At 43.7% G+C, this 27,910-nt stretch overlaps 1 protein-coding gene and 1 long non-coding RNA gene across 2 annotated transcripts; both read right to left on the reverse strand.

The window, feature by feature from the left end:
• Window positions 1-21: 21 nt before the first annotated feature.
• LOC117381187 (protein NLRC3-like) lies at window positions 22-27,887 on the reverse strand. Its single transcript, XM_055226610.1, has 11 exons — window positions 27,781-27,887; window positions 26,851-26,963; window positions 26,688-26,774; window positions 6,351-6,449; window positions 6,218-6,287; window positions 5,919-6,117; window positions 4,046-5,831; window positions 3,808-3,975; window positions 3,578-3,742; window positions 1,877-1,923; window positions 22-1,075 (listed from the first exon to the last, which is right to left on the reverse strand). Exons 2-11 carry the CDS (start codon window positions 26,919-26,921, stop codon window positions 522-524), a joined length of 3,246 nt encoding a protein of 1,081 aa, XP_055082585.1. The 5' UTR covers window positions 26,922-26,963; window positions 27,781-27,887; the 3' UTR covers window positions 22-521.
• On the reverse strand, window positions 23,785-26,667 carry LOC117381220 (uncharacterized). The gene is made up of 3 exons (XR_004542224.2): window positions 26,313-26,667; window positions 25,790-25,836; window positions 23,785-24,836 (listed from the first exon to the last, which is right to left on the reverse strand). It is a non-coding gene; the product is annotated as an uncharacterized LOC117381220 (long non-coding RNA).
• Window positions 27,888-27,910: the final 23 nt, after the last annotated feature.

Below are 27,910 nucleotides of genomic sequence, written 5' to 3' on the forward strand. Positions count from 1 at the left end.
TAAACAGCACAGTTTGTGTTTGAATTTTTGTCTTTTATTTGTGGCTGAAAACACAATAAGACTCATATTTCCATGGTTTTCTATGAGTTCATGGTTTAGTTTGTTTGTTGTGGCTCCGGTCGGCTTCTCCAAGTTGAAGAAAGGTTGATAAAAGACCACATGTACTAATTACTATGGTCTACACCACTGTGTCTCCTCCTCCTTCTTATTGGACAAAAACACTGCCTCAGAACATAAAAATACAACATACTTTCTTATGGGAGTATTGAACCCAATCAAACAAACAAGGACCAAAGTAGCACATATACAGACTGTACACTTACTGCATGTGGTGCCTGTTTATGAGTTTGTAAAGTTCATATTGAACACAGTGATTTGTTCAGTACAGACACTAGTGTGAGGCTGATGTCTGCAGTTTGTCTTTGAGAGGAAATAACACATTAGAAAAGAAATCTCTGCTCAAATCAAGTCAAAATAAAACATTTACAAAGTGATTTTTCTACAGATTTGACTGTTGTATTTTACACAGAGGAGGGTGAGTGTGTCGGAGCACACACACACACTGAGGAGTCAGGCCAGAGCATAAACCCAGGGATCAGAGTGTGAGTGAATGTGGTGTTGAAGGTGTGGAGGTGGGTCAGTTGGTCAGAGGAGACTGTGTAGAAGGACAGAGAGCCAGCAGGACAGTCCACAAACACTGAGACTGTCCCAGAAGAGGAGGACCAGGGCTGAGGGAGGGAGGTGCGTTCTTTATTATGACAAACAAAGAAACCACCATTAGAACACTCCAGACTCCAGGACTGATCATTGTCTCCAAACAAACTGACATAACTGCCTCCTTTCCTACTGATTCCTCTGTAAGACACTGATATATAAACCCTTCCACTCCACTGGACCTCCCAGTAACAGCGACCAGTCAGACCAGTGGAACACAGAATCTGAGCCCAGGTCTCAAATCTGTCCTGATGATCTGGATACGGCTGCTTCTCTCTCACATGTGTCACCTTCTTGTTGTTGTCAGACAGTTTGAGTTTTCTGTGAGCTGTGTTTGGATCCAGAGTGAGATCACAGAAATCTGATGGAGAGAAGACACAACACAGCAGCAGTTAGTCCCATGTGGAGACACAGATTTAATTATAGTTTAATATGGGTCAATCTATTCATGAAAGATGGATTTAAAGTCAATTATTTATGATGAATGTATTTTTATTCTGATGATTTTATTTGTGAATCATGTCAGTCTTATATTTGGCTCATGTTTCTTTTGCATCAGCTCTATATTTCCTTTAGTTTCAGAGCCTCACATCTATTTCAGATTATTTTCAGTGTAAAACTTGAGTTTGTTGCTGCAGGGACAAAGTGCAGCTCCAGTCTCTGACGTCACTCCACACATTCTACACTCCTCCGTGCTCCTCCTGTGCTCCTCCTGTGCTCCTCCTTTGCTCCTCCTTTGCTCCAGCAGCAGTAGTTCTGATGGGGCTTGGTGCACACAGGGGCTGAGACATGTGGCTCTGTGTTTCAGGAGCTTGTTCACAGCTTCTGTCCTTTTGCCAGTGTTTGTGTGTCTGTTGTTGTTCTAGTGATGAGGAGGAGGCAGCAGAGGCACAGCTCAGAGGAGAACAGGGGATTGGTTTAAATCCACTGTCTCCAGAAGAAGAATGAAGATCACTGTTGTGTTTGAGCTGAAACATGAGTGCAGTTACACAGCTCCAGACTGGACTCTTCAGGATCTGCTTCAGGAGTCAGTCGTGGACACAGCTGTGGACCTCACAGTCTGAGGTCTCTCACACAACAATATATATTCTATGTGAGGACTGTGCCATTTTATCTATTTTAAATAAGTGTCTGTTTCAAATTGAGTTATTTTAACACTTACACTTTTTGACTCCTGGTGTCAACCTCACAGCTCCAGCAAACTCCAGTCTGAAACACACGACATGAGACTGAAACACACGACATGAGACTGAAACGCACGACATGAGACTGAAACACACGACATGAGACTGAAACGCACGACATGAGACTGAAACGCACGACATGAGACTGAAACGCACGACATGAGACTGAAACGCACGACATCAGACTGAAACGCACGACATGAGACTGAAACGCACGACATGAGACTGAAACACGCGACATGAGACTGAAACGCACGACATGAGACTGAAACGCACGACATGAGACTGAAACGCACGACATGAGACTGAAACGCACGACATCAGACTGAAACGCACGACATGAGACTGAAACGCACGACATGAGACTGAAACACGCATTAGTTTCACACACACACACTTTGGGGGCGGGGCCTCTGTGTGTGGACACTTTGGGGGCGGGGCCTCTGTGTGTGGACACATGAGGATCAGAGCCTGTTGTACAGACAGAGCGACAGAGACAAGTCTGAGCTCCATCTGAGTTTTTAAATGATCCACAAAGACCCAGGAATCAGTGAGAAACAGACACTAAAGTCTTCAAACCCAGAGTGGAGAAATAAATAAGTGAATATGTGCGCGGGGAGTTAGCCATGGAGTTTTCAGCACTGTAACGTGTGGTAGTGGTCAGGCAGAGAGCGCTAGCTACAGCCATTAACATGTGCTCTGGGATAGAAGAACAACAAGATTTACACTGATACTTGGTTTATTTCACATTTATAAACCAAACAATGCCACGTCTCCACGGCAACAACAATCACACATGAAAGAGTCCGTTTTATACCTGTACCACACATTACTTGAGCTGTAGAGCGCACAGGTGTGTGTCCATAACACAGCAACAAGTGATGACCTGTGACCTTACAGTACATTACAAATAGAGAGGCGCCACCATATGGTGCTATCAGGTACTACAACAGAAATACACTGGTAATACTGACTGTTACAGCACGTGTCAGTGATGTTGACTTTGAACACCACTAAAACACACATATTTACTTCACAATAATCCAGGACTGGATCTACCAGAACTGAACCAGGACTACACCAGGATCATAGTGAGCAGAAAGGAGCAGCAGACTCCACAGGACAAGCACAGGACTTAGGTGTATGTTTGTATATATCTCCTCATCCTCAACTCCCACGTGCACAGGTTAGAGACCCAGTCCCGTCAGAACCCCACCCTGAGTCCTACATAGTGGACCCTCAGATCCAGACAGAGACCAGGAGAAGGACCAGGTCTAAACCCAAGATCCAGGACAGACCTCAGCCCAACCCCATCTAGCTCTGGGACAATCCTGACACCTCTGTGAATAAAGGGACCACAGGAGACATATACAGGTAAAAATACTACTATAAATACCACTACTACTACTACTGCTGTACAATATAAGTTATGTTCAACTTAGTTCATTTGAGCTGACAGAGAAAACACAGAACTTTGAGCCAGTTTTCGATTCTCATGAGGCCAAGTAATTACACAGATATGATCCATAAACCAGGTCCAACATCTGGACCAATGCAGATGGAGCTGGGAGTCGCCTGAGGGTTGGTGGTTCCTCTGCCTTTGTGCCTAAAGGCCTCACCTCCAGTGTGCTGCTGTGTGTGTGGTTGTGCCTTTGACAAACAGCAGGGGGCGCTCTCACCTGACAGACAGCAGGGGGCACTGGTCCTGTAGAGCGGTCAGGAGCTCTGCTGAGGGTCCTGGATGGTTGTAGCTCAGGTCTAACTCTCTCAGGTGGGAGGGGGCGGAGCTCAGAGCTGAGGCCAGAGCAGCCCCGCCCCTCTGTGAGACCAGACATCCAGACAGCCTAAAGACACAGCATTACACTCATGTGGACACAAGGGGGCAGAGTGCATCATGGGTGTGTCTCACCTGAGCGTCTCCAGTCTGCAGGGGGCGCTCTTCAGTCCAGAACACAGCAGCTCCACTCCTGAGTCCTGGAGGTCGTTGTGACTGAGATCCAGGTGTGTGAGACTGGAGGAGCTGAGGACTGAGGACAGAGCTTCACAGCTTCTCTCTGACAGGTTACAGCTGCTCAGTCTGGAGAGAGAAAACATTGTTCATGTAGAAGTTGAATCAAACCATCCTCTGTTAAACAAATGTTACTCACAGAGCTTTGTTGGAGGCCTTGACCACTGGCAGCAGCCTCAGGAGAGCCTCCTCTGAAGCACAGTATTTCTTCAGCTCAAACTGGTCCAGATCTTCTTCTGATGACAGTAAGATGAAGGCCAGAGCTGACCACTGAGCAGGAGACAGTTCACCTTCAGACAGACGTCCTGAACTCAGGACCTGTTGGATCTGCTCCACCAGAGAATGCTCATTCAGTTCATTCAGACAGTGGAGCAGGTTGATGCTCCTCTCTGCAGACACATCCTCACTCAGCTTATTCTTGATGTACTCAGCTGTTTTCTTATTGGTCTGGGAGCGACATTCTGTCTGTGTCATCAGACCTTGTAGAAGGCTCTGATTGGTCGACAATGAAAGACCCAGGAGGAAGCGGAGGAGCAGGTCCAGGTGTCCATTTGGACTCTGCAAGGCCTGGTCCACAGCTGTCTGGTAAAACTGGACTGATTTACTGCTAAAAATATTTGACCGTGATGATGTTTGTTTCTCTGAGAGCAGGTTGATCCCAGTGTTGATGAAGGTCTGATGGACGTGAAGAGCAGCCAGAAACTCATGCACACTCAGATGGATGAAGCAGTAGACCTTGTCCTGGTACAGGCCTGGCTCCTCTCTAAAGACCTGTGTGAACACTCCAGAGTACACTGAGGCCGCTGCAGCGTCCAGCCCACACTCCCTCAGGTCACACTCGTAGAAGATCAGGTTTCCTTTCTGCAGCTGCTCAAAGGCCAGTTTTCCCAGAGATTCCACCATCATCCTGGTCTTTGGACTCCAGTGTGGGTCTGTCTCAGATCCTCCTTCATACTTGATGTTCATGACTTTGGCCTGAACCACCAGGAAGTGGATGTACATCTGAGTCAGGGTCTTGGGCAGCTCTCCTCTCTCTCTGCTTTTCAACACATGCTCCAGGACTGTGGCAGCGATCCAGCAGAAGATTGGCATGTAGCACATGATGTGGAGGCTTCTGGACGTCTTGATGTGGGAGATGATTGTGTCGGCCTCGTCTCTGAACCTCTTCCTGAAGTACTGCTCCTTCTGTGGGTCGGTGAACCCTCTGACCTCTGTCACCATGGAGACGCAGTCAGTAGGGATCTGATTGGCCGCCGCAGGTCGTGTGGTTATCCAGAGGCGAGCGGAGGGAAGCAGGCTCCCCCTGATGAGGTTTACCAGCAGCACGTGCAGTGAGACGGACTCTGTGGGGTCGGTCAGGGCCTTGGTTTTGGTGAAGTCCAGAGGAAGTCTGCACTCGTCCAGACCGTCAAAGATGAAGAGCACCTGGAGGTGTTCAAAGCTGCAGAGTTCTGTTTGTGTTTGACTAAAGAAGTGATCAACAAGTGTCACCAGGCTGAAGCTTCTCTCCTTCAGCACATTGAGTGCTCTAAAAGTGAACGGGAACAGCAGCTGTATGTCCTGGTTGGCTTTGCCTTCAGCCCAGTCCAGACTGAACTTCTGAGTGAGCACTGTTTTCCCGATGCCAGCCACTCCCTTTGTCAGCACTGTTCTGATGGGTCCATGTGTGTGAGCTGGGCCTTTAAACATGTCTTCACATGTGATGGCTGTCTCTGCCTGGTCTGGTTTCCTGGAGGCTGTTTCCATGTGTCTGACCTCATGTTCCTGGTTGACCTCTGAAGACCCTCCCTCTGTGATGTAGAGCTCTGTGTAGATCTGATTCAGAAGGGTGGGGTTTCCTGCTTTAGCGATGCCCTCAAACACACACTCAAACTTCTGCTGCAGGTTAGACTTCAGTTTACGCCGATAAACTCCAGAATAAGTCCCTGAATGAAGACAACAGATACAGGCCTGAGTCTCAGAGAATATAAAATGACTGTGAGCACCTTGTTAAATGTGTTAAATGGTCCTACTGCTCCACAGACGCTCAGCCAGCTCCTTCTGCTTCATCCTCCTCAGGAAGTTCAGTGTGATCTTCATAACAGCCTCACTGCTGCTCCTCTGCTCTTCATCCTCCACAGGCTCTAAGCATTCTGGGTAATCTGTACTCAGAACCTTGTGGAGCTTCTTCAGCTCCTTCTGGACAAAAGTGAAGATGTCCTCCTCCAGAAGCTGAACAGACACATTATAAACAACACAAATGCAGTCAGTGTCAGATCTGTGTGGAACAAGTTCTCATTCATCTGAACATTTACAAACTTTAGTGACAGACCTTAAATATGGAGTCCAGCTGTGTCTGATGGTGCTGACCACTGGAGACCTCTGGACCCTGCTGCTCCACTCTGTGAGAGAGATTCATCAAACACTTATGTTCATTTCAATTGTTTTATTCAGTGGAAACTCACGGCTCTGTGTCAAAAACAGGTCGATGTCCCATAGACCTGTCACTCCTGAGGGACTCACAGATGGGACCAGGTTCAGATGGAGGATGTTTCTGGTGGATCCTGAGACACAGAAGAAAACACACTTCAGTCACAGTAAAACACATGGGACTGTTATGACTCAGGTCTGATACTTGTACAAAGACGCTGCAGTGCCACAGTTTGAACAAAGAAACACCACATTTTACAAAGTATTTTCTCTTTCATTATTTCTCTAAATTCATTCTATTGTTAACATGTTTTTATTTTAAACCTCAAAGTTGTTCATGTCCAGACTCTGGTCCAGGTCGAGGCCTGACAGTGACACTGAATGTAATGGATGTTTGTTAAACGTTTTCACTTGTAAATCCTTCAGTGTCTGTGTTTAAATGCACACTTAAAATATGATCATAATCTGATTTCTACAGTTGTCAGATTACTCAAATGTGACTTAAAACAGTAAAATCTGATGTGATTTCATTCAGATTTTTACACCTCATGTGTTAAAGAAGAAAATAGATCAAAAAGGTCAAACAAATGCAGCAACGACAAAGATCAGTGAAGACTAAAATCAGTTGAGTTTGACCCTAATCCTACAATAACCCGACACATGTAAACCTGGTGTTTGTGGTCAGATTTCTTCTGTGCATGTAAACACACTCCAACAGGCAGATCTAATCTTTGGCTCAGACTCACTGTGGACCATGCTCCTTTTTAAAATCAATCAGTCGTCCAATAGAACATTCACTCTCCAGCGCCGCCCTGCTGGTGGTGGGAGGGGCTGCGTCCTCTCTGGTCTCTCTCTGATCCATGCTCAGTCCAAAGTCCTACAGAATGACATCACACTGTTTAGCCCCGCCCACTGCTCACATGGTTCATCTCATGTTTTGTCAAGTGTCTCCATAAAGAAACTGTCACATCAAAATGTAAAGAAGGAGACGCCAAAAGAGCTAAACATTTATGAAATACAACTGTACAATGAAATGTTCACATTGAGAAGAAACAAAAAGACAAAATGACCTTCCATCAAACAAACAGTAATCAGAACTCAGACTTTTACTTATATCTGATTTATAAAGACATGGGCCACAAAGAAAACACTCCACATATTAGATAATGAATAATTAACACCATCTGAAGAAAAATTAGATAAGAAGTTATTAACGAGTAATATTAAAACACACACACACTGCCTCTTCTCTTTTAATGTTAATTACATGATGATTATTTATGAATATTTATGTTTTGATTTGCCCCTCCCTGAACCACCACCTTAACGTGGTGGAGGGGTTTGAGTGCCCGAATGATCCTGGGAGCTATGTTGTCCCATGGCAAACAGGTCCAGGGGGACGGGTCAGACGAAGAGCGGTTCAGAAGCCCCTTATGAAGAGTGTAAAAACAAGGCAAGTTACGTCGCCTGGACCGGCGTTACCGGGGCCCCACCCTGGAGCCAGGCCTGGGGTGGGTGCTCGACAGTGAGCGCCTGGTGGCCGGGCCTTTCCCCACGGGGCCCGGCCGGGCTCAGCCCGAAGGAGTGACGTGGGGCCGTCCTCATGTGGACCCACCATCCGCAAGAGGATCCGTAAGGGGCCGGTGCTTGAATATCTGGGCGGCAGTCGAAGGCGGGGGCCTCGACGACCGGATCTCTGGACATGGAGACTGGCTCTGGGGACATGGAATCTCACCTCGCTGAGGGGGAAGGAGCCGGAGCTTGTGCGGGAGGTTGAGCGTTATGACTAGATATAGTTGGCCTCGCCTCCACGCACAGTTTGGGCTCTGGAACCAACTTCTTGAGAGGGGCTGGACTCTCCATTTCTCTGGCGTTGCCTGCGGGGAGCGGCAGCAAGCTGGTGTGGGCTTGCTCATTGCCCCACAGCTCAGCCGCTTCGTGTTGGGGTTCACCCCGATGAACGAGAGGGTCGCGTCCCTGCGCCTTCGGGTCGGGGACAAGTCTCTCACTGTTGTGTCGGCCTACGGGCCAAACAGCAGTGCAGAGTACCCGGCCTTCTTGGAGTCCCTCGGAGGGGCACTAGACAGTGCACCAACCGGGGACTCTGTTGTTCTCCTGGGGGACTTCAACGCCCATGTGGGTAATGACAGTGACACCTGGAGGGGCGTGATTGGGAAGAACGGCCTCCCTGATCTGAACCCGAGTGGTGTTTTGTTATTGGACTTCTGTGCTAGTCACAGTTTGTCCATAATAAACACCATGTTCGAGCACAAGGGTGTCCATCGGTGCACGTGGCACCAGGACACTCTAGGTCGGAGGTTGATGATCGACTTTTTTGTCGTGTCATCTGACCTCCGACCGCGTGTCTTGGACACTCGGGTGAAGAGAGGGGCTGAGCTGTCAACTGATCACCACTTGGTGGTGAGTTGGATCCGCTGGCGGAGGAGGAAGCCGGACAGACCTGGCAGACCCAAGCATATTGTAAGGGTCTGTTGGGAACGCCTGGCAGAGCCTTCTGGCAGAGGGGTCTTCAACTCACACCTCCGGGAGAACTTCTCCCTGATCCCGGGGGAGGCTGGAGACATGGACTCCACCTCTATTGTCGATGCGGCCACTCGTAGCTGTGGTCGTAAGGTCTGTGGTGCTTGTTGCGGCGGCAATCCCCGAACCCGGTGGTGGACACCGGAAGTAAAGGATGCCGTCAAGCTAAAGAAGGAGTCCTATCGAGCCTTGTTGGCTCGTGGGACTCCTGAGGCAGCTGATGAGTACCGGCGGGCCAAGCGTGCCGCAGTTCGTGCGGTTGCAGAGGCAAAAACTCGGGGTTAGGAGGAGTTCAGGCCATGGAGGAGGACTATCGGACGGCCTCAAAGAAATTCTGGCAAACCGTCAGACACCTCAGGAGGGGGAAGCAGTGCTTCACCAACACTGTTTACAGTGCGGGTGGAGAGCTGCTGACCTCGACTCGGGATGTTGTCGGGCGATGGAAGGAATACTTTGAGGATCTCCTCAATCCCCCCGTCATGTCTTCCGAGGAGGAAGCAGAGACTGGGGACTCGGAGGCAGACTCGTCCATCACCCTGGCTGAAGTCACCGAGGTGGTTAGCAAGCTGCTCGGTGGCAAGGCTCCGGGGGTGGACGAGATCCGTTCTGAGTACCTCAAGTCTCTGGATGTTGTGGCTGACATGTCTCTGCAACATCGTGTGGCGGTCGGGGACAGTATCTGTAGGGTGGCAGACCGGGGTGGTGGTATAAGAAGGGGGGACCAGAGGGTGTGTTCCAATTACAGGGGAATCACACTCCTCAGCCTTCCCGGTAAGGTCTATTCCAGGGTACTGGAGAGGAGAATCCGACCAATAGTCGAACCTCGGATTCAGGAGGACCAGTGTGGTTTTCGTCCCGGTCGCGGAACACTGGACCAGCTCTATACTCTCCATCAGGTCCTCGAGGGTTCATGGAAGTTTGCCCAACCAGTCCACATGTGTTTTGTGGATTTGGAGAAGGCATTTGACCGTGTCCCTCGTGGTGTCCTTTGGGGGGTGCTCTGGGAGTATGGGGTCCGGGGCCCTTTGCTAAGGGCTGTCCGGTCCCTGTATGACTGGAGCAGGAGCTGTGTTCGCATTGCCGGCAGTAAGTCAGACCTGTTCCCGATGCATGTTGGACTCCGCCAGGGCTGCCCTTTGTCACCGGTTCTGTTCATTATATTTATGGACAGAATTTCTAGGAGCAGCCAGGGGCCGGAGGGGGCATGGTTTGGGAACCACAGGATCTCATCTCTGCTGTTTGCAGATGATGTTGTCCTGATGGCTTCTTCGAGCCAGGACCTGCAGCAGGCACTGGGGCGGTTTGCAGCCGAGTGTGAAGTGGCTGGGATGAGAATCAGCTCCTCCAAATCCGAGGCCATGGTTCTCGACCGGAAAAAGATGGTTTGCTCTCTCCGGGTGGGTGGTGAGTCTCTGCCCCAAGTGGAGGAGATCAAGTATCTCGGGGTCTTGTTCACGAGTGAGGGAAGGATGGAGCGGGAGATTGACAGGCGGATCGGTGCAGCGTCTGCAGTGATGCGGTCGCTGTATCGGTCCGTTGTGGTAAAGAAGGAGCTGAGCTGAAAGGCGAAGCTCTCGATTTACCGGTCAATCTACGTTCCTACCCTCACCTATGGTCATGAGCTCTGGGTAATGACCGAAAGGACAAGATCGCGGATACAAGCGGCCGAAATGGGCTTCCTCCGCAGAGTGGCCGGGTGCACCCTTAGGGATAGGGTGAGGAGCTCGGTCACACGGGAGGAGCTCGGAGTAGAGCCGCTGCTCCTACACGTTGAGAGGAACCAGCTGAGGTGGCTCGGGCATCTGCTCAGGATGCCTCCTGGACGCCTCCCTAGGGAGGTGTTCTGGGCATGTCCCACCGGGAGGAGGCCCCGGGGAAGACCCAGGACACGCTGGAGGGACTATGTCTCTCGGCTGGCCTAGGAACGCCTTGGGGTCCCACCGGAGGAGCTGGAGGACGTGTCCGGGGTGAGGGAAGTCTGGGAGTCCCCGCTTAGACTGCTGTCCCCGCGACCCGGCTCCGGATAAGCGGAAGAAAATGGATGGATGGATGGATGGTTCTAGAGAGTTTCATTTTCTTCTATTTTTTTGGATTTTAACCCATTTTTCTGTACAATCACTTTTGAGATGTCATTCTTTTTTCTGTCCCATTGTAACAGCAGCACGGTGGCTGAGTGGCAACACTCATGCCTCACAGCAGAAGGTTTGGTTCGATCCCCGGGTCGCCCAGGCCTTTCTGTGTGGAGTTTTTCATGTTTCTCCCCGTGTCTGGATGGGTTTCCTCCGGGTACTCCGGTTTCCCCCATCAACCAAAACATGAACGCCCTTCGAGACAACTGTTGTTGTGATTTTGGGTGTTACAAAAATAAATGAATTGAATTGAATTAACAGATTAACCAGACATGAGTTTAGGATTATATTTCACAAGGAAAAGACCGTTAATGTTTGTCTGGATTTGCAGATCTAAAAAAGTCAATCTCCAATAAAAGAGTTTTGTCTTGAACTCCAGACAAAGTGGCATCATCCCCACAACCCTTAGGCAAGACACTTGAAACAGAAACACAGAGACACAGTGTCCTGTAAAACAGACAGTAAAGAATCAAAGACACAGAGGCACATTTGGACTCAGCGACAGGTTGGTGGTTCTATTCCCATGTGTTTTAATGTGGACTCAGCAGAACACAGAGAAATAAACCTGACATTACTCAGAGCTTTAAAGCTCAACTCCTTCCATCACTGCTGCTGTCTGGACCTGTCCTGGACCTGGACTTTGGACTCTGTCTGTGACTTGGATCTGGCCCAGATCCTGAGTCTGGTCCTAAACGTTTCCCTCTTTACTTTTCTACAAACATCTTTGACATCACATTTCTTCTTTCTTATTTTCTCTTAAAGGTGCACTGTGTAACTTTGCTGTGGAGGGTCAGACACCTGCTTGTTTACATGGAGACGTTATTGTTTTACTCAAAATGTTCCATAGTATGGCATTAAACTCTATCTTGTAACAAGCAGGTGACGCCATTTGGTGGTGATTGAACTTGTAGTAAAAATGTATGTTTTGCAATTTTGAGAAATAAAAACACCTGGAAATGAATTAATGCAAAACAGATACGTTTAAAGCCATACTGTGGAACATTCTGATCAATGAAATCTCCATAGAGACAGTGAGGTGGTGCACCCTCTGCCAGAAAAGATGCACCTTTAACTGAACGGAGCCTCCAGGGCCTGAGTGTTTGAATAAAACACATTTGACTCTTGTGTATTAAATATGATTGTTCTATAGAATGTTGTGACGTCTGAAACTATAGCAACACAATAATAAAATATGAATGATTAACCTTCATCAGCCTCTGGAGGATCACAGTCCAACATCTTTACTGTTTATCAGAGATCTCAGGAGAGACTTTATATCAAACCTTTGACCTGTGATTGTGACACAAAACAAACCAATAACAGGCTCATATCCCAAACACTCAAGTCTTTCTGACACTTCTCTGTATAAACTAGAAAACCAAAAGATGATTTGGTGAATAAATGTAAATGAGCTGGTCTGAGCCTGCAGCTCCCTCTGGCCCTGTCCCTCTACATTTGAGCTGCTCAAAGTGAACACTACATGTGTAAAACAGTGTCTTTGGCCTGTCTCATCTACACTCTATGGCTCAGCATAATACAACAGGTTACAGCAGCTACAACACGAGCTGGAAAGAGGACTGCAAATGTGTACTCAAGTAAAAGTACAGCTGCATGGCTAAAGATGGACTCAAGTACAAGCTTCAACCACTGTACTCAAGTAAAAGGAAAAAGTACACATTTAAAATAAGAGTACTACTTCATTTTTAACAGATAGTACAAGTACAGGTTTAAAAATCTACTCAAAAAAGTACAATTACCTAAAAATATATCCTCAGACACAGAGACACAGCATAAAAACTGCACTGACTGAATTATCTCAGATTTAAATGAATCAAGTACAACTTCAAATAAAAGTTAAACTAATGTTAAAAGTTGAGTGTATTTTAAATGTAAAACAGGTGAAAATATGACTCAATAACCCATTAGAAGTGAAGAGTCTGAGACCATAAAACTAGGATTACATAAAGAATGTGTTCAAAAAGCCACAAAGTGACTGTGACACAACACAAGTAAATATAAGTCATTATTACCTCAGACAAACAGTCCAACACCTCCTGAGTCTGTGTGAGTCTCCTCTGCTCCTCCTCTGCTCCTCCTCTGCTCCTCTTCTCCTCTGCTCCTCTTCTCCTCTGTTTGATATAAAGTCTCTCCTGAGATCTCTGATAAACAGTAAAGATTTTGGACTGTGATCCTCCAGAGGCTGATGAAGGTGAATGATTAATCCATTATGAAGCACTTTGAGAAAACTGAAATGTAAAATACACTGGTCCCTCGTTTATCGCGGGGGTCATGTTCTAAAAATAACTCTCAATAGGGGAAATCTGCGAAGTAGTCAGCTTTATTTTTTACAATTATTCTATATGTTTTGCAGCTGTAAAACCCCTCACCACACACTTTATACACTTTTCTCAAACAGGCATTAAAATTTCACAAGTCACATTTCTTTCTTGTTTAATTAGTTAATAGTGGCTCACATGTATTTCACGGTTCTTCTGACCACGCCTCTTTGTCCTGGCTCCGCTCTGCTGTAGTGTTGATCAAACATTTATGTAGATTTGGTTGAACACATTTTGTACTGTACAGGAGACGCAGAACAATGCAGGTTCATACACTGTAAAAACTCGCAAAACAGTGAGACCCCCAAAGATGAACCGCGATATATAGCGGGGAACAACTATAACATTTGATATATAAATCAAATGCATTATTGACTTTTTTTCATTGATGCATTTGATCAACCAGTTCAGCGAAAAATTTGATAAAAATGGCCAACCTCAAAATGACAAAAATGAATTGTGAGCCAATACACATCCACAAAATTCACAGCAGTGACAGAGCTCCAGGAGATAAGCAAATAACACAATCATAGCACTGCCCTATGATGGACACGAGGTCGGCCATATTGGATTGGAAATTTGCCAAATTTTTTGCTGCATGTTTTCAAAACGTACCTAGTTCCAGGTTTTTGGTCCAAATGAGCTCAGATTTCACATGCCACATCGAGACATATGTGTTTTCATGAAGCATCCATGTTTTTAGCAAATTGAACTTGGTTTGGCCGTACCACGCCTTCAAAAAACGCCTTTGTCTCCTGTTTTTTCAATGTCTTTTCAAAACCACGAGCTTTGGCCCACAGAGCTCAAACTACTATCATAAATGCAGGATCCAGACATGAATGGAATGCACTATTAAGTCTAATCAAAATGAACACTATAGCGCCCCCTACCATACACATGAAATATTAACATTATTGGATTCCTACAAAAATTGTGGAATAAATTGGATGCATGACAAGAAGCAAAAAAATATATATCTCGGACATGACTCATTTCTCAGGGTTGGCCAGCAGGGGTGCAAAGATATATATAATTTTTTTTTTTTTTTCACGGTTCACCAGCAGGAGCGTAATGACACCTAATTAAATTTTATTTTTTAAATGTCTTGCACACGTGCTTGCTTTGCCAAGGGAAATTAAAATGTAATCACAGGTGCTCCTCCTGTTTAGTCTCGTTCAGGGTACCAGATCGGCAGACATTAAATTTGGACATTGGCTGTGGACTGGACCGACAGTGCATTAAAGGCTGTCTTTGTCAAGGGGCCCTGAATGGAAAACTACTGGCCAGGGTAAACAATATCACAGAACCAATTTTCATAGTTTTGTCAGGCATTCACCAGGAGACAGAGCCGTTGTATGTGATCTCTGCTCCCTCCACACCACTCGTTCTGGGCCATCCCTGGCTGGTCAAACATAATCCCATGGTCGACTGGGTCAGCGGAAAGGTATTTTAATGGAGCTCTTTTTGTTTCTTCCCCCCACAGACCTTACAATTGGGCCATCAACCTAATACCCGGCGCCCCCTTGCCTTCCAGCCGTCTCTACAACCTCTCCATACCTGAACAGGATACGATGGAATTTGTCTGCCCTCTTCGCCTTTTGGAGCTGGGTTCTTTTTTGTTTCCAAGAAAGACAAAACCTTAAGACTATGGGTCGACTTTAGGGGTCTTAAAATTATTACCATTAAAAATAAGTATCCGATGCCACTCATAGGCTGAATCTCAGAAATGCCTGTCATTTAGTCCGAGTAAGGGAAGGGGAAAAATGGAAAAGAATAAGAAAAAAAATGGAAAAGAATAAGCTCTATGTGAAAGCAGAGAAATTTAAATTCCACTCCGACAAGGTCAGTTTTTGGGGTTTTATTGTTGGAAGGAGACAAGTCAAAGCTGGTCCAGAGAAGGTAAAGGCGGTGACTGACTGGTCGACACCCAGCAGCAGAAAGCAGTTACAGAGGTTTATTGGATTTGCTAATTTTTTACCAACGGTTCATCAGAGACTTTAGTCATGTTGTGGCACCTCTGACCAAATGTACCTCTCCCTCTAAACAGTTTAATTGTACCCCAGAAGCCCAGTTGGTCTTTGTCGAGCTGAAGGACGTCTGCTCCAGTACCACGTCAGCCCAATCCCTCTTGCCAGTTTGTCGTGGAAGTGGATGCTTCAGAAATGGGAGTTGGGGCAGTACTCTCTCAAAGGTTTGACCCCCACAATTGTTTGTACCTCTGTGCATTTTTCTCACGCCATCTTACACCAGCCGAGAGTAACTACGATGTGGGAGACCGAGAACTGTTAGCGGTAAAGTATGACCTGGAGGAATGACGCCACTCATTGGAGGGGGTGGTGCAGCCTTTCCTGGTTTGGACAGACCATAAATATTTGACGCACATACAATTCTCAAAGCGTGTGAACTCACCCCATTTTTTTTGTAGATTCAACTTTATCCTTACTTATCGTCCAGGGTCTCGCAATGTCAAGCCAGATGCGCACTCACTGCAGGAAGACACTACCTTTTCTTCCAGAACCCATCATACCGCTTACATGTGTGGTCGCTGCTGCTCTTGATTCGCCAGCCCTCCTCGGGTCAACCGGACTCTCCTCGCTTAAACATGACTTCTGATGGCCAACTATCGACAAAGACACCAGAGCCTATGTTTTGGCCTGTCAAGTTTGTGCCAGGCGCAAAGCCTTCCACTCCCTGACCGCAGGTGTGCTCCAACTGTTGCCTGTTCCAAATCACCCTTGGTCACACATTGCAGTGGACTTCGTGACCAGCCTCCCTCCATCTCAAGGTAACACAGTCATACTCACAATTATTGACCAATTCTCCAAAGCAGCCCACTTCATTGCTCTACTGAAACATCCGACCACCAAGGAGACTGAAGGTAATTTTTAAAGACATGTGTTAATGTTTTACTAATGATACGAAAGGAGATTTTTAGTGACAGATGTAAATGTTTTATATTTTAATGAAATGATGTGAGTCTAATTGTGTTAACTCCCCTTCCCTTGGCTGCTCTGGCATGCCCAGGCCATCATTGTAAATAAGAATGTGTTCTTAATGTTTTGCCTGGTAAAATAAAAGTTAAATAAATAAAAATAAAAGACTGAAGATCATATAATTCACAATGTGTTCCAACTTCATGAGATCCCCCTGGACATTGTTTCCGACCGAGGAACACAATTCACCTCACAAGTTTGGGGCTCCTTCTGTGAAGGGTTGGTGCAGCTGTGAGTCTTTCATCCCCAGACAAATAGACGGAACATATAAACCAAGATCTGAAGACCACACTAAGCTGTGTGGTTTCCTCCAATCCCTCTACCTGGAGTACCTACCTGTCCTGGATTAAATACTCCTACAACTACAACTCTTTGGTAAGTTCCACTACCAGTCTATCCCCTTGCAGTGGTGACTGTTAAACTTTTTACCCCGAGTCAGAATCTTTGATCCCCCGGACATTACGGCATTCATATTATGTAAAGCATTTTGAAGTTATCTTGTGTACAAATTATGCTGTACAAATAAACTTGCCTTGCCTTTCACTGTTGGATTTTTTGGGGTATATGTACATATATATGTCTATTTATATATAAATAGACTTTCATATCCTGTCCATGTCCAGCACAGACCACAGTCATTTTTCATGTGTCCCTCTCAAATGGACATTCATTATTGGTTTAGTTTCTTAATACAGGGGCCATTTTGAGGACGTTTGACGACTGAAAAGACACAATAGAAAGTTTTGAACAGTTATTTGTAAATGTGCTTTCCCATCTCTGTGAAGCCCTTGGATAGTCCTTTAAAATGTTTTGAAACCTGCTGTTCTGTTCTGTTAATTCTGAAGTCATGTTAGAACTGAGTTAAATATCAGAATGGCGTCACGAACAGGATCCTACTCCATTCATCCTGTTGGTGGTGCCATTGTGTGAAGGAGCTGCTGCCGTTGTTCAGATGTGATGACGTCTGACACAGAGGCTCTGGGTTTTATTCAGCCTCTGGATCTGCACACACATGTTAGCATTGTTAGTATTGATAGGTCTGCAGCGGTATTGTTAGGGATGACCACGCAACAGCTGGCCCCAATAACAGAACAAACTCCACCCCGTTCTGCCAGGAGCGTGTCAACAGCTATGCGGCATAAGTGAGGTGGCGCTTAATTGCTCGTGCACTGCTTCAAACCCCTCCTGTGTGTAGTTCCCCAATTTTTGTAGTGGATGTAGTTGATTCTGTCTATGTTTTTATTGGGAGTGATTGGAATTATAGCGGCTATTAAAGGAATATTTTCAAATCCTGTGGCAATTTGATTAGCTAATTTATATTTATCAGGAACCCCTCTGGGCACTCCAATCGCATGGTTTTCAGTAGATTGTTGTTCAATCAATGCTGTTAATTGTTCTTGTTCTATTGACATTACTTCTATAGGTATTATCAGATTAACTAAAGCGCATACTCCAGAAAATTCATTTGGCATATTTGCTCTAAGTATTTTCCCACTGGGTAGTGCTTTATTTGTAGTCAGATTTTTTTTCACATAGATTTCCATCAATATTACCTAAAACATTCGTTACCGAATTTGAGCGTTGGATACAGGTGTAATTTCCTTTTGGCAATTTGGCCTCAAATATTGGTTTCTGTTTTTCAGGTTTAGTTAGTGCCTCTGGTGCTGTTTTAGTTAAGATATCCTCCACACATTGCACTGTTAACTCAGGAGGTGTTGGTACCATTCTCAAAAGCGGTCTGGGTCCCGTACAAGCAACACAGTCTTTATTAAAGTACTTTGATGCCTGTTCTATCATTGTTAGCCAATTGTTTCCAAAATCAGATACACCAGTTGCCATATTGAACACTTGTTCTTTAGTAAAAGTTACTGTTGCTTTAATTTTTATTCCGCTACTTTGCAGCCTGGGACTCAGAACCGGTTCAGCGGTTTGTAACATTTCACATATAATTAATTTGTAAATAGGATCTATCCCTGTTATATGAGGTCTCAGCAAAAACATCCAACATTCTTGACCATTATTAGTCAAATTTTTCTTTATGTTATTTATTGTTACCAGTAGATTGGATTTGGTTTTGGCTAAGGTTAGGAGCTCTGCCTGCCTACCTGCCCAGTCAGTTTTTGCCTGTGTCGGTGTCCATGTATTATCCTGGTCAGCTACTAATGTATCCCACCCTTGGTTTTGAAAATCATTAGTAAGGTACCAATAGTCATTAGCGTATTTTATTACATATTACGTTTATATTTCACATAAACGTAGGAATGCACAGCTTGCATTGGTGTCACTGAAGGGGCAGGCAGTCTTACAGATCTTAAAGGTACTAACCCATACCAAAATGCCAGTGTGAGCATTATTGCAGCCATAGTGAGCATAAACATGTAAATAACATAAGTTATTGTTTTACACGTATCACCTTTTTACAACCTTTTGATGTCATAGTACATTAATGTATAATTTTACCAGGTCTAAACGCTGTGTCCATGGTCTTTTAGTTTCCTCCATACACTTTTTTAATCTGTTTTTAATAGTACCATTCATTCTTTCTACTAATCCTGCACTTTGGGGGTGAGAAGCGCAGTGATTCTTTAAATTAATGCAGAATAATTGCCCTATGTTTGTGATTACTTCATTTACAAAATGTCTTCCATTATCTGATCATATTATTTCTGGTATTCCATATCTAGTTATGATATCTTTGCACAATGCTTTTGCTACTGTTAGCGCATCTGCTGTTTTGGTTGGAAATAACTCTATCCATTTAGAGAAGGCATCTATTATTACCAAACAATACTGTTTTCCTTCACTTTTATTTAGTTGTATATAGTCCATGTGTTTTTCTTGAAATGGATATTTTGGTTTTGGAAAACTTCCTCTTTTTGGTCTTAAATTTCCTTGTGGATTATGTTTAGCACATATGAGACATGCTCTACAAAACTTTTTTGCATAATTATTAAATCCATACGTTGTATATATTTGACCTATATGCTTTACCATCCCCACTGTTGATACATGGGAGACACCATGTGTCAAAATTGCTGCATATTTTAAAAGATTTTTTGGTAAAATAGGTTTTCCTTCTGGTCATCATTTAAATGTCATCATTTAATTTAGCTCCCTTTTTTAACCACATCTGATGTCTTTTAGCAGTCCTATGTCAAGTTCCTGGTCTATTTTTAGACTAGCCACATGCACTAGATTTTCTGCTGCTTTTTTAGCAGTTTTGTCAGAGCTTTTAATAACTCAGCATGTACTACAGGTTTTCCTATAGAAGTAACCATTCCTCGGTGTTGCCAGTATTTAGCAAATGTGTGCACTGTTGAGTAAGCATAAGTGCTGTCTGTAAATATTGTACATCTTTTGTCTTTCATAAGTTTACATGCCTCAGTTAATGCAACTAATTCTGCAGCCTGAGCAGAATAAGTATGGGGCAACGCTTTTACTTGTAATATTTCTGTGTCTGTGACTACTGCATAACCTGTATGATTTTGTCCCTTTAATGTCTTTTGGTCTACACTTAGTAGTCTCTTCTGCCAATTCAATACAATTATGTGATTTGAATTTGAATTTTATTTGAATTTTATTTGAGTATGTTCATAAATCATGTAATACATGTCATTACAGTCCATAAAATAAAATAAATTATCTTCCACAAAAACTTTGAACATTATCAAAAAGGATGTGGGAAGAAGTGTACACTTATTTAATCCCACCCCGTTCTTCTGATTCAAACTTTGAACAAAAATTTCATCCACCTTCCTTTTACTTTACTTCTTAGTATTAACTACTTTTTCTTTTTCTTCTTATTATTATTCTTCTTATTATTATATATTCATTATTCTTGTTATTCTTATTCTCCTTGTTCATGTTATTATCACAAAAATCACCATAATCTTTCCTGTACATCATCACTGAACCATTCTATCAACAAAAAAGTATACATATAACCACTGCTACCATTAATTAGGATTTTCTTTTGGTATATCTGGACAGAATATGACATTTATACAGTTTTTTTTTAAATTGCCTAATATTTGAACATTGCCTTAATATCCATTGTCTACAGTAATTAGTTACTCCTAGAAATGACATCATTTGTTTCTTTGTTTGAGGTTTTGGTGCTTTAAGTATAGCCTCTTTACGTCCTGCTATTATTGTACGGCCTCCAGCACTTAAACTATGTCCTAAATATTTCACTGTATTTTTGAAGCTTATTTTTACTCACTTTATGGCCATTTTCTATAGCATCAGGTTTTAATTTATACTGTTTCACACAAGGTCTGTATTATTCGGATTTGGGTCTAATTGTTACTGGTATTACCCCTTTAATCAGACCTACATCAGATGGCCCTTTTGACCACAAACACTGTGGTATGTCACTTAATATGGCCTCTTCCTCTTGTGTAAGTTCTAATGCATGTCAGGGAAACAGTTCTTCCTCATCATCTGGGTGAATAACATATAAGTTGTTGGTTTGAACTTCTTGCATTATTTTTACTTGTATGTTACGTATGTTATCTGTGTTATCTGGGATTAGGACTAATCCTAAAGCTACCAATGCATAACGACAAATTTAACGGGCAGTCAGGGAAATACAATACAGCTAGTTTTATTGTCTTTCCCTTCGGATCTTGTATCATGACAGGTTTTGTCAGTGAAACATGTGTAATTTCTCCATTTGCTGCTCTCCCCACTGTGTATCATATGTGGGACTTTAGTTTTCATGGTGGTTTTGCACACACCAGTATCACACAAGAAAGAAATTTGTACCCCATTAACTAGTAGATTTTGTTTGTTTTGTTTTCTTTTTGTTTTTGTTTGTTGTATCACACGGATTGTTAATGGTGTCTTATAACCTGTGGAATTTAAGGGCTCGGCACTCTTTGTATGCAAGACACAATAATAAACAAACTAAAGTAAAACTAAACTAAAAAGTAGAGTAACTTTTGGTAAGGTGCGTCCGCACCCTAATGCAGCTTGTAAATCAACTAGTATTTTTCCTTCCTGTGGTTTTTTTTATCACTTTATCTGCATGCATTGCATGATCCACATATTGGTCCAGTGCCCCTGTAGCAAAATTTATATAATGCTTGTCAATCCAATTACGAATTCTTGTGGTAGAATTAGCGTGCAAAGTATTCTTTAATTGCTGTCTGTATGCACAATTTTCATTGCCAGCTTCATCTTCAAGTCCACTATGTACTTTAAACACTTTTGTAAATCTGTGTTTAAACTCCTCAAAATCTTCATCCTCTTTTTGTTTAGTTCTGTTTATTTTCATATAATTTGCTCTCCTAGTGAATCTATTTTGGATCCTTGTTTTTAATGCTGTCAACCTAACTAGGAGTTGTTTGTCATCATGGGACAGTGTTTCCAAATTATCTTGATCTGTACCTCTGTACTACTTATCATGGGGGCAGTAGGAATAATGAAAGTTTGTTCCTGCTTGGATGCTTCATTAGGTTGTTCATGGTTTTACTAAATTCAATTTTTTCACCTTTAGCTTTTGCCTCACTTCTAGTTTGTGTAGTTTTCATCTGGTATAATAGCTCTGTTGCCTCTTGATACGGGTGATATGGGGGCGGGGGCGCTTGTTGCTCCCCTCCCGCTACTGCTCCCTCTATCTCAGCTTGAGCCTGCTGTACTGGTGTTTCTGGCTGAGCCGCTATTACAGATTACAGTGGTGAAATCATCTTCCTCCTTTGTATTAAGCATAATTTGTTGCTTACGTTTTGCCTCTGGTTGGCCTTTTCCTCTGGCTTGTGCCAATTCCAACCATCTTTCCAAATGATAGTATAGTATAGTATAGTATAGTATAGTATAGTATAGTATAGTATAGTATAGTATAGTATAGTATAGTAATGATAGATAGTTTACACATATCATATTCTTTATTTTTGCATTTTTCTTGTATTTCATTTTGTATTTTATTTAGTATTTTATTTTGGAGCTCCATTATTTTAGAAGATTTTAACTCGCCTTCAAATTTATATTTTGTTACCCACAAATCTAACTATGTACATTTTTCAGGATATTTTGCGTGCACGGCTTTCTAGTCTTTTACTTTTAGTCTATCTTTTGGTGTCAACTTTGTAGTTTTATTTCCCATTTTTATTTCCTCAAATTTAGTCCAGCTTTTAACTCCTAGGGAGGTCTCTATCGCTGGAATACAACAACAACAGGTTGGTACGAGTGATTAGTGTGGTATCTCTCACTTTAGCCTCAGCAGGCGGAGAGATCTTGCCTCTGCATCCACAGAAATACACCGTATTTCCCCAACCTTTTTGGTATGAGATTCGTCACCTAGTGGTTCAGAATCTCCACTCACACGTCTCTCTCTCTCACACACCCTTGCTTTTTATTCCACGGTTTTGTACCAGCCAGTAAAATATCACTATTTTACCCGGTAACGGGACTCCGCATCCGTCCCTCTTATCACGGTTTTGTACCAGCCAGTAAAATATCACTATTTTACCCGGTAACGGGACTCCGTATCCGTCCCTAGTACTACTACTACTATTAGTATTAGTAGGTTTTAGTACCTAATTGGAGCCTAGGATAATTAGGGTTTTTCTACGCGCATGACCCCCAGTCATACCGTTTTTTAAAGCAAGACTTACTCACTCGTCTCGTCTCTCTCCCTCGGTATCCCGTCAACCTTTAGACTCCAAAAGATATCGAAGAAAACCAGTCCTGGAAAAGGTCTCATATGCTGTGGCCACAGTCTCTCCTGGGTCTCCGACATCGAGTCCTCCGGTATATTGGGATCCGGCTCGAAGGACCAAGTTGATAGGTTCACAACCTATATTAGAGTTCAAAAGAGAAGAGAAGACAAGAGAGATTATTTTGTCTCAATATTGAGGAGAAAGAGCGGAGAGGCAAAAAACCCCAGTTACAAACCACCACCCTCTCTGGGGCCCAGACCGTCTTTCACCTCTTTTATTAAAGTTAGGAAACCCTAGTTACATACACATCTAAAGGGGGGGGGGCAAGCAGTGTAAAAACATATGACGAAATTCACAGAGAAATATATTCTGTTTTGCATTTCCAGAAGGTCACAAAACATCCTCCCATGATGTTTCGGTTTCACAGTGACCTTCTTCCCGTGGGATCCTGCACTTTCAAAAGACATTTTCTGCAAGACTCAAGAACAAACATTAGTGCAGATTACATAGTTTACATAGTTGAATATAATGACTAAATAAAGTAGTGAACTGACTATAACTAATAGTAATGACTAAATAAAGAGTGAACATTACATTACAGTACCTTTAAAATGAACAGTGAGATAACATAATATAACTTGAATATATATTTTGAATCCATCAAGTATTATACTTTTTATTTTCTATTTGATGCCAAAAACAAACTGAACCAAATCTTTCCTCGTGTTTAGGTACGCCAAGTAGTTTAATGTTTATGTCACATTCACAAACCTTAGAAACAATAAACAGCAGAGTTTATGTTTCAACTTTTGTCTTTTATTTGTGGTTGAAAACACAATAAGACTCATATTTCCATTGTTTTATATGAGTTCGTGGTTTAGTTTGTTTGGTGTGGCTCCGGTCGGCTTCTCCAAGTTGAAGAAAGGTTGATAAAAGACCACATGTACTAATTACTATGGTCTACACCACTGTGTCTCCTCCTCCTTCTTATTGGACAAAAACACTGCCTCAGAACATAAAAATACAACATACTTTCTTATGGGAGTATTGAACCCAATCAAACAAACAAGGACCAAAGTAGCACATATACAGACTGTACACTTACTGCATGTGGTGCCTGTTTATGAGTTTGTAAAGTTCATATTGAACACAGTGATTTGTTCAGTACAGACACTAGTGTGAGGCTGATGTCTGCAGTTTGTCTTTTAGAGGAAATAACACATTAGAAAAGAAATCTCTGCTCAAATAAAATCAAAATAAAACATTTACAGAGTGATTTTTCTACAGATTTGACTGTTGTATTTTACACAGAGGAGGGTGAGTGTGTCGGAGCACACACACACACTGAGGAGTCAGAAGACAAGAGACTAAACCCAGGGAGCAGAGTGTGAGTGAATGTGGTGTTGAAGGTGTGGAGGTGGGTCAGTTGGTCAGAGGAGACTGTGTAGAAGGACAGAGAGCCAGCAGGACAGTCCACAAACACTGAGGCTGTCCCAGAAGAGGAGGACCAGGACTGAGGGAGGGAGGTGTATTTGTGATTATGCCAAACAGAGAAACCACGTTTAGAACAGACCAGACTCCAGGACTGATCATTCCATCCAAACCCACTGTCATCACAGGCTCCTTTTCTTCTAATTCCTCTGTAAGACACTGATATATAAACATCTCCACTCCACTGGACCTCCCAGTAACAGCGACCAGTCAGACCAGTGGAACACAGAATCTGAGCCCAAAAGTCAAATCTGTCCTGATGATCTGGATACGGCTGCTCCGTCCACACAAGTGTCACCTTCTTGTTGTTGTCAGACAGTTTGAGTTTTCTGTGAGCTGTGTTTGGATCCAGAGTGAGATCACAGAAATCTGATGGAGAGAAGACACAACACAGCAGCAGTTAGTCCCATGTGGAGACACACATTTAATTATAGTTTAATATGGGTCAATCTATTCATGAAAGATGGATTTAAAGTCAATTATTTATGATGAATGTATTTTTATTCTGATGATTTTATTTGTGAATCATGTCAGTCTTATATTTGGCTCATGTTTCTTTTGCATCAGCTCTATATTTCCTTTAGTTTCAGCCTCACATCTATTTCAGATTATTTTCAGTGTAAAACTTGAGTTTGTTGCTGCAGTGACAAAGTGCAGCTCCAGTCTCTGACGTCACTCCACACATTCTACACTCCTCCTGTGCTCCTCCTACACTCCTCTGTGCTCCTCCTGTGCTCCTCCTGTGCTCCAGCAGCAGTAGTTCTGATGGGGCTTGGTGCTCCTCCTTTGCTCCTCCTTTGCTCCAGCAGCAGTAGTTCTGATGGGGCTTGGTGCTCCTCCTTTGTTCCTCCTTTGCTCCAGCAGCAGTAGTTCTGATGGGGCTTGGTGCTCCTCCTTTGCTCCAGCAGCAGTAGTTCTGATGGGGCTTGGTGCACACAGGGGCTGAGACATGTGGCTCTGTGTTTCAGGAGCTTGTTCACAGCTTCTGTCCTTTTGCCAGTGTTTGTGTGTCTGTTGTTGTTCTAGTGATGAGGAGGAGGCAGCAGAGGCACAGCTCAGAGGAGAACAGGGGATTGGTTTAAATCCACTGTCTCCAGAAGAAGAATGAAGATCACTGTTGTGTTTGAGCTGAAACATGAGTGCAGTTACACAGCTCCAGACTGGACTCTTCAGGATCTGCTTCAGGAGTCAGTCGTGGACACAGCTGTGGACCTCACAGTCTGAGGTCTCTCGCACAACAATATATATTCTATGTGAGGACTGTGCCATTTTATCCATTTTAAATAAATGTCTGTTTCAAATTGAGTTAATTTAACACTTACACTTTCTGAGTCCTGGTGTCAACCTCACAGCTCCAGCAAACTCCAGACTGAAACACACGACATGAGACTGAAACGCACGACATGAGACTGAAACACACGACATGAGACTGAAACACACGACGTGAGACTGAAACACACGGCATGAGACTAAAACACACGTTAGTCTCTCTCTCACACACACACACCCCAGTCTCACACACACACACTCACCCCCACACACTCTCACTCACACACACACACACATTGCTCTAGAGCTCTGTCTCGTTGGCCGTCACTAGTGAACAGTTTCTTTACGTCTGGTCCAAAAGCAGGACTATTGTATTATGAAAGAAATGTTAGTAAGTTCTCTGTGATAATGTTTGGTGACATGGTTATGTTTCCATCTACTTTTAGATTGTGTTACATCGTCCTGGCCTGGGACGACAGGTGGAAATGATCATTCTCATCCATGACCTGGTACAATGCATCTTTCCTTTTGGTCAGTGTTTAGTGACACTGTCCCTGTAGGAATAAAAAAACACACCTTAACAGTTGCTTTCTTCCTTTCCTTAAAGAAGTTTGTCAACTGTTGGCTCTTTTCAGAGTCCATTTTAATCCAGTTTCAAATCAAAAGTATTTCTGTTGGAGAAGCACAGCCGTTAAAGTCATGTGACTTGAGCAGGTCCAGTGGGTGATTGATCTGGACTAGGATCTCATAGAAGGCCTTTTGTAGGACAAAGACATAAGTGTGTTGCATTTCCTGCTGCTGAGACGAGCATGAAGTTCCTCCTCACAGTCACAGAGTCATCTGCAGCTCTTACACTTATGTTGAGTTTAATAAAAAACAAGTCGTCCATATCATTCTAAAAAGGCTGTGAACATAAAGTCCTGACATTATGAGGTGTTGAGTCTGACTTACTCTGGAGCAGCTTCTCTTTTAAACTTAATACCTCGTAGCATAGAGCGAACACTCTTGAATGAGACGGCGCTGGCCCCAGGAGCAGGTCTGTGGACACAGATGGAGCAGTGGCTTTAGTCTGAGCTCTGACATGGAGAACAGTGGTGGAGTGATCCTCTCTTACCTGTGAGCTTTGGGGGGGTGAGTGGTTTTAGAGGGAGGGGCTCCGTCCTCTCTGGTCTCTCTCTGATCCATGCTCAGTCCAGTCTGAGTGACAGTGAGAGGGCAGAGGTGCTGCTGAGGGACACAGGGGACCCCACATTAGATCACAGTCCTCAGCACTGGAGTCTGGAGTCTCATTTAGGGACTTCACTCCTGTGTTTTATTGGGACATGTGTCTAACTGCCTCATGTTTCTTGAACTTTGTTTATCTGTGGTTCTACACAGTTTCATTTTCTTCATTTTCTTCTATATTTTTCTGTCCCATTGTAACAGATTAACCAAATATGAGTTTAGGATTATATTTCCCAAGGAAAAAAAAAATGTTTGTCTAGATTTGCAGATCTAAAAAAAAGCCTATCTCCAATAACAGAGTTTTCTCTTGAACTCCAAACTAAGTAGCATCATCCCCACAACCTTTAGGCAAGACACTTGTCAAGAAAACTCTGTTCTCGATGTGCTGTTTTACCGAAAACGACTCAAAACAGGTATTAGACTTTCATTTACTCTGATCAGAGGGGATCAGAGGGAAGGAGCACAGAGAAAGAAACTACACAGACTGCTTCCATGAGGTCTTCTTCTCTCTTCTCCACCGTCTCCTCCTAAAAACAGCCTTTTCATTAGCATCTTAACATTCCTCAACAATTTCCTTATTTGTCAGTAGAACAACGTCCCAGTCCCCTCCTCACATTCACACAGCATTTATCTTATTTTAGGTTACCCATCTGTTGACCCTTGAACTTTTCAACTTAGTTCAATTAATTTACGACTTTTTTATACAGTTTTACAGTTTTTTTTATAGTTTTCCATCACACCTGGGTAGTCCCGGTAAATCTTGCTGAGTACCCCCTGAAAATATGACTCAATAACCCATTAGAAGTGAAGTCATTATTACCTCAGACAAACAGTGGGTCCAACACCTCCTGAGTCTCTGTGAGCCTCCTCTGCTCCTCCTCTGCTCCTCCTCTGCTCCTCCTCTGCTCCTCTTCTGCTCTGTTTGATATAAAGTCTCTCCTGAGATCTCT

The sequence above is a fragment of the Periophthalmus magnuspinnatus genome, chromosome 14 (genome assembly GCF_009829125.3).
Source record: "Periophthalmus magnuspinnatus isolate fPerMag1 chromosome 14, fPerMag1.2.pri, whole genome shotgun sequence".
NCBI classification, from domain to species: domain Eukaryota; kingdom Metazoa; phylum Chordata; class Actinopteri; order Gobiiformes; family Gobiidae; genus Periophthalmus; species Periophthalmus magnuspinnatus.

Bases quoted from the DNA above. Each gene is read 5' to 3' on its own strand.
- LOC117381187 (XM_055226610.1), bottom strand. From the start codon at position 26,921: ATGGATCAGAGAGAGACCAGAGAGGACGGAGCCCCTCCCTCTAAAACC. The intron at 5,832-5,918 runs GTAGGACCATTT...GTCTTCATTCAG, and splicing joins GGCTGAGCGTCTGTGGAGCA to GGACTTATTCTGGAGTTTAT. The intron at 3,976-4,045 runs GTGAGTAACATT...TTCTCTCTCCAG, and splicing joins AAGGCCTCCAACAAAGCTCT to ACTGAGCAGCTGTAACCTGT.